The following is a 10,278-nucleotide window of genomic DNA, read 5'->3' as shown; positions in this document are numbered from 1 at the left end:
AACCAGGGATTGGAGTTCAGACGAGCACTTTCTATGGAAGTAACGATAAAACAAAGACAGGCTCGCAACGTCTCTCCTGTGAGAGAGAGATTGCAGGGAAGAGAAAAGGGCATCCCCCACTAAGTCCCGAAGCCTATTTTGTACTCTGTCAAGGCAAGATAGGCTGTTTTTAGCAGCTCCTGCTCAGATGTGGCAACAGTACTCCATCCTTGGACGTACTTGGCTTTTATATAGATAGAGAATTGCATCAGCAGTGAGATATCTTCTGGAGCGGTAGAAGGATCCTACCATTTTTCCAGCGACCTTGGCAATAGACTTGATGTACGTGTTCCATTTCAGATCAGGAGTAAAGGTCAATCCCAGAAGCTTATCAAAACATGAGCTTCGCCTAGTCGAGAGCCATCCATTTCAATTGATGCCAGATGGGGATCAGAGCATTGAAGATGTAAAGATAGGAGCTTAGTTTTAGATGCATTGAAAGTAACCAGCCATATCTTCCACCACTGTACCACGTGCTCGATATCAGAGGAGAGAGAATCAGAGAGAACTTTGTCATTTACGGCCTTTGCCATAGATGGTCGTGTCATCAGCATAGATGTCAACGAATGATTTAAGTATGTGTTTTGGGAGATAATTGATGTAGATCAGGAAGAGAGTTGAGCCCGGATGGACCCCTGAGTGACTCCAGTATTAATACTGAGGGCCTCTGATAGCTGCCCATCAACCACTACTCTTATGAGCTTATCAGAGAGAAATGATTTAATGATTGAGAAAACATTTCCAGTTATACCGTAGCTGGAAATCTTGTGAAGTAGGCCCTTATCCCATACCTTATCAAAGGCTTTTGATATGTCAAGAGCAATTGCACTAGAGAGGAGTCAAGAGATTCACTAATCCTATGAGATATAACCATTAGCACATTTGCTGTAGATCTGGCAGAACGGAAACCATATTGCATGTCACTAAGAAGGTTATTTCTGCTGAGGTGGTTGACTACTTCTCTATTTAATATGGATTCCAGCAACTTACTCATGACACACAGGAGACTTATTGGTCTATACTGAGAGGGAGATGACTTATCACCTGAATTCTTAAATACAGGGCATACTGGTGATGTTTTCCAGGGTGTTGGGATGCACTTCTCCTTAAGGCAATGCTTAAACAGTTTTGTAAGTATGGGGGCAAGTTCTGGTTGAAGCCTTTTCAGCACTATAATTGGAATGCCGTCAGGGCCAGTTGCTTTACTGGAATCAAGCTTCTTGAGTAGCTTAGCGACTTCATGCACAGATATTTGTATGTTGCATAGCGTGTTGTCTGTTATAGGAGGAAATACGGGGATAGAGAAAATGAACCCCCTTCTTAAATGGCCTTTTAAGAAGAGGTTCACTTTCTCGTTATAATGTTCTACTTCATTGCTACCTGACTTACTGTCCATTTCTTTACCGATGTGTTATGTGATTATTCAGATGACCGGTGAGATTTCCTTAAATTCCCTAACACCATGGTGGTAATTGTGGCTTGGTAGACCAACACAAAACCTACTTTAAAAAACTTGTTTTCCAAGGGTTTTCGGGTGTGCTGAAAACGAATATCGCATTTAAAATTAGGGCCAGCAACTAGTTTTCACGATAGTGAAAAGATATTTTTCCGCATGTTTCATATAGTAATATAACATGGCAGCCATATTTGTTCAAAACAGAAACGCCGCAATGAATTTTCAAGATAACGAAGAATTAATCTTTTTTTTTTTAATTAAAAAAACGTGTATGCTTGCACGTACAACAATGGCCACCACTTATAACATCAAATATCGCATTTAAATTTTCCGTAAATAAGTAGCTTTCCGAATATATTTAGCAATATTATTCTTTATGTTATAAGTGGTGGCCATTGTTGTACGCGCAAGTATTTTTTTGCCGGAAAATGCGATATCCATTTTCAGCACACCCGAAGACCCCTAGAAAACAAGTTTTCTTAAAGTATGTTTTGTGTTGGTCCACCAGGCCACAATTGTCACTGTGGTGTAAAAGCGAATTTCAGGAAATCTTACCGGTCACATGACTAATCGCGTGATACGTCGGTAAAGAAATGGACAATAAGTCAGGTTAAAACAAGAAAATGAGCCCCTTTTTAAAAGTCATTAATTTTTTTTTTTTTTCATTTTTTTTCTGCTAATATGATAATCGTCGGAAAAAGTTAAAAAAAAACAAAAAACAAAAAAGGATGAAAACACACATGTTTAGGGGCGAGCACTCTCGTACAGGTCCGCATACTTTGTTTCTAGCCCTTATTCAAGAAATTTAAAAAGTTAAAAAAGTAAATAAAATAAAATATACATATCATGAATTAAAATTCATAACTTTAATATTTTCATGAATTAATACAATAAAACTGAAAATATATTTTTAGTTTTTATTTGTATGTATATAAATAAGTCGCTACAATATTGCAATAGCAATCAAATCGATTGTTGATATTCTATGTCTAGAGGGAATGGTGGAAGAGTGCAAAAAAAGAGGTAAACAAAGCAGAAAACGGCGTGATAATGTATTATCCTGGACTTCTATATAAATAAGTCAGCTAAACTGTAGAGTGTTAAAACATGACATAGTTTTCTGCCGTATTCGGGGGTGCGGATTTTTTGATAATTATATAAAAAATATTATTCAATTAATTTTTTTATTAGAAAATATTTTTTGTAATATGAGATAATCTAAAAACTAAAACGAAAGAAATTAGCCAAATTAGTTTCATTTTTTTCTTGATTGAAACCGGAAGTTGCCGGAAGTGGATGTTTGGCTAGTAATAATAACGTACAAGATGGCGACGCCCGTCGTGGAAAGAAACTTACCTTTAATACGAGAACAAATATCAGTGGCTTTCGGCAAGAGCAGTATTGTTGTGAAATTTGTAGCTGTAGCCGTGACTCTTGGCTATTTCTTATCCTTCATCAGGGCCTCCATTCCTTACCTAACCGTCACTCCGGGCTATGTAATGCCCCCAAACTTCTGGATCTGGACGTACATGACGCACTGTTTTGTGGAGTTGCACTTCTGGGATGTTTTGATTGACGTTGCCGTCCTCATCCTTTGTGGTAAACTGTTGGAGCCCCTCTGGGGCACCCTTGACATGCTCCTCTTCTTCGTGGTAGTCAACGTGGGCGTGGCGCTGCTCACCTCTTTTCTCTATATCCTCATCTACTTCATAAGTCGCCGTGAGATGTACCTGTTCCTTACGCACATCCATGGACTCCCCGGATACATCGCCGGATTCTCCGTTGCCGTTAAACAGGTGATGCCCGATCATATTCTGATCACGTCACCCCTAGGGAAACTCCGAAACACTCACATACCACTTCTATTGCTCATATTGTCCATTGCACTACGACTTGTTGGTGCCCTCGACGGTCCCTACCCCTTCATGTTCGGTTGGGGTATTGTCGTCAGTTGGGTGTATCTGAGATTTTACCAAAAACATAGTAACGGTAATCGAGGAGATATGGCAGAAAACTTCAGCTTTGCAAGGTAAAAATTTTATTATCATTGTTGTTATTGTAAAATACAAAATAGCAGTTGAGAAATCGCAAACAAAAAACAACAAATAATAATCTATAGCAAATACAGTATAATTAAATTCTCGATCGACGTGTAGAAACTGTCAGATTTTTTTTTTTTTTTTTTTTCAGAATTTTATCTCGACGGACTATGTCTTATCGACACAGGAAAAAAATCGGTCCAAATGTTCGAGGTGATTGCGTAAATTCGATTAACTGAAAAGATGGAAAATTTTTAGATTAACATTCTTAGCTACCTTCCTTCCCAAATGAGATTCTACTTTTTTAAGACTATTATGTATGAAAACTTTGAAAAAATAATTAAAAAGAAGTTATTGTGTGGGATTATATTCTTATATAAATTACAAACAAAACGATACACATTTCTAGTCGATCCATTCTAACTTTTTACAGCAGTTAACCAATTCTTACCACTAACCCTAAGTCTGAGTAGCAGGATCGTAACGCAACAGTCGCAACACGTAATTAATTAATTAAAAAAAAAAAAAAAAAATAGAGGCCCCCTCCTCCCCAAATGCACATGATTTATCCTCCATAGCTAAAATAAATAAATACAATTTTAACTGGCCTAAAACCTTAGATTGGTCACAAATAAGTGATCATGTTACTTTATGCGAAACTGTTCGCTCTAAATTCTAAAATATCTTTTTTTAACCTAATTTTTCAATGTTTACACGTAATCACCAAAAATTAAGAAAAAAAAAAAAAAAAAAAAGGTATAATCTCATTTCATTTGGAAAGGTTATTTAGCGGAAGGTGTTGATCTAAAATAATAACATTATTTTATTTTTTTAAACTTTATAATAACCAGGCCCGGATTAGTCCGATCTAACAATGTGCTGATCTTGTATGTCTAAAAGGAATAGTGGAAGGGTGCAGAAAAATAAGTAAATCATAAAGATGGTTTGATAACTTATGTTCCTGGACTTTCGGGACAATTTTAGCATTGTAACGATGATCGCAGAAATATAGCAGTTGAGTGCATACTTGTCTGAATCATATCGAAGAAAGAACATTAGTTCTAAAATAATGATGTTAAATTTTAAACATTTGCAAAAGTTCGGTGTTGGAACGCGTAACAGAATAGTTAACAAAGCTCCCTCCCTCTCGGGTTAATAACATTAAAACCCATTCTTAACATGAGAAGGTCGAGTGGTTTGTTCTGTAACACTTTCAATAAAATTTTTATAACCCATTAAAACAAAATAAGGTAAAAAAAAAAAATAAAAATAATAATAATAATGAAGTACAAGGTGTTTGCATTTATGTGACTGCGCTATATTTTTTAAAATAGTATTTTCAAGTTAAATTTTTACGATATTTTTGTTCATTAAATTGGGTACTAGTGCACTTATTGATCCGTGCTGAATTAATAACGTTATTATTTAAAAAGCCATTCTTAACATGGGGAGGGGAGGGTGTTTTGTACCTATTCTATTGAATACAATTGAATAAAAAAACATATAATAAAACTGTAATTAAACTTGGAAATATGATTTTAAAAAAATAGCGCGGACCAGTAAATGCACTAACACCTTAAATGGTTATGTTAAAAAAACAAAAAGCAACAAAAAAAAAAAATAGTTACAAAACAGCACCCTCCCCTCCTTATGTTAAGAATGGGTTTCTAAATAATAACGTTATTATTTCAGCGCAGTAACACGGACAAGTACTGAAAAAAGAAACTAAATAAATAAAAAAAAAACGCAAATGTTTACACTTTTGGTGTTTATGCAGAAAACGGAATGTGATAGTATATCAGTATCACATTTTCTAGTTGAATTCATTGTTTGCTTATTAGTAAAGTATAGAATAGTTTTCAAACTGTCTTTCCATCGCCACGTTAATAATGGGTTTCTTAAAAAAAATAAAAAATTGATACACGAATTTAAGTCGCCGGAAGTTAACTCGATTTAGCTAAATATGGAACGGAAGTCACTAACCATAAAACGAAATACGAAGCCATGTGGAATGTTTTATTATGAAGCATGAAAAAAAAAAAGGTAAATTTTTACGACGTGCCCCAGCGTATTATAAACACCCCGATCTTCCCATGTTAAGAACGGCTTTCGAAATAAACATCCTTCAACCTCGAAAGCCGTTTTTAACATGGAGAGGTTAGGGGAGTGTTTATTCTGAAAGCCGTTCTTAACATTGGGGGGGGGGTTATACTAGGCTGGGGCAGGTCATAAAAAATACCAAAAAAATAAACTTTTATTTTTTTACATTTCTAAAATATTTTTTAATATGTAAATATTCATACGAAAATAATTTAAAAAAATATTTTGTACATTTCTGTAAATAAAGTTTTCTTTAATATATATATTTTTAATTCTTAGAATCTTTTTCACAAATTTTTTTTTTTTTTTTTTTACATGGGTGTCACCACTTATCAAGGCCCAGAGGCCACTCGAGGATAAGGGTTAATAGGTATACATTAGTCATTGTGATTTTAGCATAGTAAACAGTGGGAATTTTGTAACTTGGATTACTTAGGGGGACGATTCAATTAGAACTTGTTCACATTGGACTTTTTCTTTTTTTTTTTTTTTTTTTTTTTTTTTTTCTTTTTTCATAGGTATCAACACATTATCAAGGCCAAGAGGCCACTCAAGGATAAGGGTTAAAAGAGTGTACAGTAGAAATTTTATCACATAATGTTGTCATAATGTATTATAAAACATAGTAGAAACCTTCAATTGAATTACGAAACCGAAATCAAAGTTTATTATTTTTTATTTCTTTTTTACAAAGGCATCACCACTTAGCAAGGCCAAGCGACCACTGAAGGATAAGGGTTAAAGAGTGTACAGCAGACAATTGGACAATAAACTAATCGTTAGTAATGGAAATTCGGTAAATTTGTTAAGTTATATGGAACGGCTCATCAAAACCTTGTTTACGTTAGACTTAAAGACAACCATATTGTACTCAGCTGGAAAGCAGGAAAATGGAAGACAATTCCATAGATGTGTAGTTCTAATAAAGAAGCCTTGCTCATGGAATCTACGTTTAGGCTTAGGTACATATAAAGAGTTGGGAAAATTATTGATAGTGATTTCTGCTAGACGGGTGTTTCTTGTGAAAATTTGGCAAGGGGGTACCATAGATTGGAGCTCAGCCGAGCACTTGCCATGAAAATAACGATAAAGCAGAGACAAACTCGCAACATTTCTTCTGTGAGAAAGAGGTTGTAGGGAAGAGAAAAGGACATCCCTTACGAGGCTACGAAGTCTATTTTGAACTCTATCAAGGCAGAATAAGTCCTTTCTAGCAGATCCTGCCCAGATGTGGCAACAGTACTCCATCCTTGGACGTACCTGGCTCTTATATAGATAGAGAATTGCATCAGCAGTGAGATATCTACTGGATCAATAGAAGGATCCCACCATTTTTTTAGCGGCCTTGGCAACAGATTTAATGTATGTGTTCCACTTAAAATCAGGAGTAAAAGTCAAACCCAGAAACTTGTCAAAACATGAGGCCTCCTCAAGACGAGAGCCATTCATTTCAATTGATGCCAGATGTGGACAGGGTGTTGATGATGTAAAGATAAAAGCTTGGTTTTAGATGAATTAAAAGTAACAAGCCACCTCTTTCCCCATTGTACCACTTGCTCAAGATCAGAGGAGAGAGAATCAGAGAACTTGGTCGTTTACAGTCTTAGATGTGCTACCATAGATAGTAGTGTCATCAGCATAAATGTCTATGAATGATGTAAGGATGTGATTTGGAAGATCATTAATGTAGATCAGGAAGAGAGTTGGGCCCAGGATGGACCCCTGATGGACTCCAGCATTAATACTGTGAGCTTCTGATTTCTGCCCATCAACCACTACTCTTATGAATCTATCAGTAAGAAATGATTTAATAACTGAGAAGACATTTCCAGCTATACCGTAGCTTGAGATTTTGTGAACTAATCCTTTATGCCATACTCTATCGAAGGCCTTTGATATGTCAAGCGCAATTGCCCTGGAAAAGTAGCCTCCGTCAAGAGATTCGCTAATCCTATGAGATATAACTGTAAGCACATCTGCTGTAAATCTAGCAGAACGGAAATCATATTGCGTGTTACTAAGAAGGTTATGTTTGCTGAGATGGTTGATTATTTCTTTATTTAACACAGATTCCAGCGACTTGCTCATGACGCACAGGAGACTTATTGGCCTGTACTGAGGGGGAGATGAGCGATCATCTGAATTCTTAAAAACAGGGCATACTGATGAGATTTTCAAGGGTGATGAGAAGCAATTCTCCTTAAGACAAAAAATGAAATGTAATAAATCCTCAGATGTACCTCCCCATCGTACAGTATGTTGATACTCTATGGCTGACTGGGATAGCTTTCGTACATTTATATCAGATCTACCTCTGCATTCTATGTTTAAAAAGGATGTGTCCTCTATAGTATCAGACCTGACGGAATGGTTAATTGTAGGTATAGATCGTTTCATACCCTCGAAAAAATTCCAGCAAAAACCTAACAGCCAGCTGTGATTCTCTCAAAAAGGTTCTGCTGCCATTGCGCACAGAAATCACTTCTTCCATTGCTTCCAACATAATAGATGTACTGAGACTAAAGCTGCTTTCAGGACTGCCAGCAACCACTATAAAAAAGTTATAAAGCACGCAAGAGAGTTGTATGCTCAGTCCGTTAAGTCCAGAGTAGCTGAGCAGCGGCTTGGTTTCAACCAGTTTTGGCAAATAGCAAACAGAATCCTGAACAGAAACGTGTGCTCTATTCCAACTATTATCAATGGACCTGAGGTAATGTTGTCAGCATCAGACAAGCTCCTTGCCAAGAACTTTGCAGCTAATTATACCCTTTGCGACGAAAGCCGCCAACCTCCAATATTTCCTCATGTATCAGAAAACATGCTATGTAATATACAAATATCTGTGCATGATGTTGTCAAGGTAATTAAAAACCTTGATTCCAGTAAAGCAACCGGCCCTGACTGTATTCCAATTATAGTACTCAAAAGACTTCAACCAGAACTAGCGCCCATCTTTACAAAACTGTTTAAACATTGCCTTAAGGAGAATTGCTTCCCATCACCCTGGAAAATCTCATCAGTATGCCCTGTATTTAAGAATTCAGGTGATCGCTCATCTCCCTCTCAGTACAGGCCAATAAGTCTCCTGTGCATCATGAGTAAGTTGCTGGAATCTATGGTACCCCCTCGCCAAATTTTCACAAGAAACACCCGTCTAGCAGAAATCACGATCACTAATTTCCCCCACTCTTTATCTGTACCTAAACCTAAACGTAGATTCCATGAGCAAAGCTTCTTTATTAGAACTACGCACCTATGGAATTGTCTTCCGTTTTCCTGCTTTCCAGCTGACTACAATATGGTTGTCTTCAAGTCTAATGTAAACAAGTTTTTGATGAACCGTTACATATTAGTTTATAAATTCACCAAATTTCCATTACTAACAAATACTATGTTGTCCAATTTCTACTGTACACTCGGTAATCCCCTTATCCTCGAGTGGCCTCTTGGCCTTGCTAAGTGGTGATGCCCATGTAAAAAAAGAAAAAGACAACGTTGTAACAGTTTTGTAAGTATGGGTGGTAGTTCTGGTTGAAGTTTTTTTTTTTTTTTGTACTATAATTGGAATACAGTCAAGGTTTTTGATTAGCTTGGCAAAATCACGTACAGATATTTGTATATCACATAGCGTGTTTTCTGATACAGGAAGAAATATTGGGGGTTGGCGGCCTTGGTTGCAAAGGGTATAATTTGCTGCAAGGTTCTTAGCAAAGAGTTTGGCTTTGTCTGATGCTGATGAGATTACCTCAGGTCCATTGATGATAGTTGGAATAGAGCACACGCTTCTGATCAGGATTCTGTTTGCTATTTGCCAAAACTGGTGGGAACCAAGCTGCTGCTCAGCTACTTTGGACTTAACGGACTGAGCATACAGCTCTCTTGCGTTCTCTATTACTTTAATTAATTAGGTGATTTCTGTGCGCAATGGCAGCAGCACATTCTGGAGAGAACCACAGCTGGCTACTAGGTTTTTGCTGGAACTTTTTCAAGAGTATGAAACGGTGTATACCTACAATTAGCCATTCTGTCAGGTCTGATACTATAGAGGACACATCCTTTTTAAACATGGAATGCAGAGATAGATCTGATATAAATGTACGGAAGCTATCGCTATCCCAGTCAGCCATAGAGTATCAATATACTGTACGATGGAGAGGCACGTTTCATTTTTATCTTAATTGATACAAGAGTGGTCAGAAGATTCAAGTGGAGACAGAACAGAAGCTGAACATAGTTTGGGGCAAGTTGTGAAAAAAAGGTCTAGGAGACTTTTATACTGGCCGTCAGTATCGGGCACACAGGTGGGTTCATGAACAATCTGAGTTAGGGCATAAGCAATGGGAAATCATGACAGGACCTCCCCTCATCATCGGTCTTGTTTGAGTGAGTTAACCATTCCACACTGAACATTGAAGTCGCCACATACGTGAATATTAGCTGAAGGATAAGCAGATAAGACGTGGTCAATTTTCTCAGATATGCTTTTAAAGATAGTAACTCCGCTGTTGTCGGGGTGATAGAGAGCAAATTTAAACGCAGTAGTTTGAGCAAGTGCAACCCGGAAGCACATATAGGGTAAGTTAGGATCTTCTCTGGAGATGTCCCTACATGGAAAGCCATCTGTAATATTGGCACATATTCCAT

The 10,278-nt window shown here is 37.0% G+C and overlaps 1 protein-coding gene across 1 annotated transcript in view; it reads left to right on the top strand.

The window, feature by feature from the left end:
* The first annotated feature begins 2,785 nt into the window (after positions 1–2,785).
* Positions 2,786–10,278, top strand: part of LOC145265472 (transmembrane protein 115-like) — a 120,193-nt gene continuing 112,700 nt past the window's right edge. Inside the window, exon 1 of the mRNA XM_080121338.1 lies at positions 2,786–3,524. Within this exon, the coding sequence (XP_079977464.1) occupies positions 2,821–3,524 (704 nt within the window). The 5' untranslated portion in view covers positions 2,786–2,820. The remainder of the gene's footprint in view (positions 3,525–10,278) is intronic.

Source organism: Euprymna scolopes, chromosome 40, assembly GCF_053919585.1.
Source record: "Euprymna scolopes isolate OS-2025 chromosome 40, ASM5391958v1, whole genome shotgun sequence".
NCBI classification, from domain to species: domain Eukaryota; kingdom Metazoa; phylum Mollusca; class Cephalopoda; order Sepiida; family Sepiolidae; genus Euprymna; species Euprymna scolopes.
This window is presented reverse-complemented; position numbering and strand designations above follow the sequence as displayed.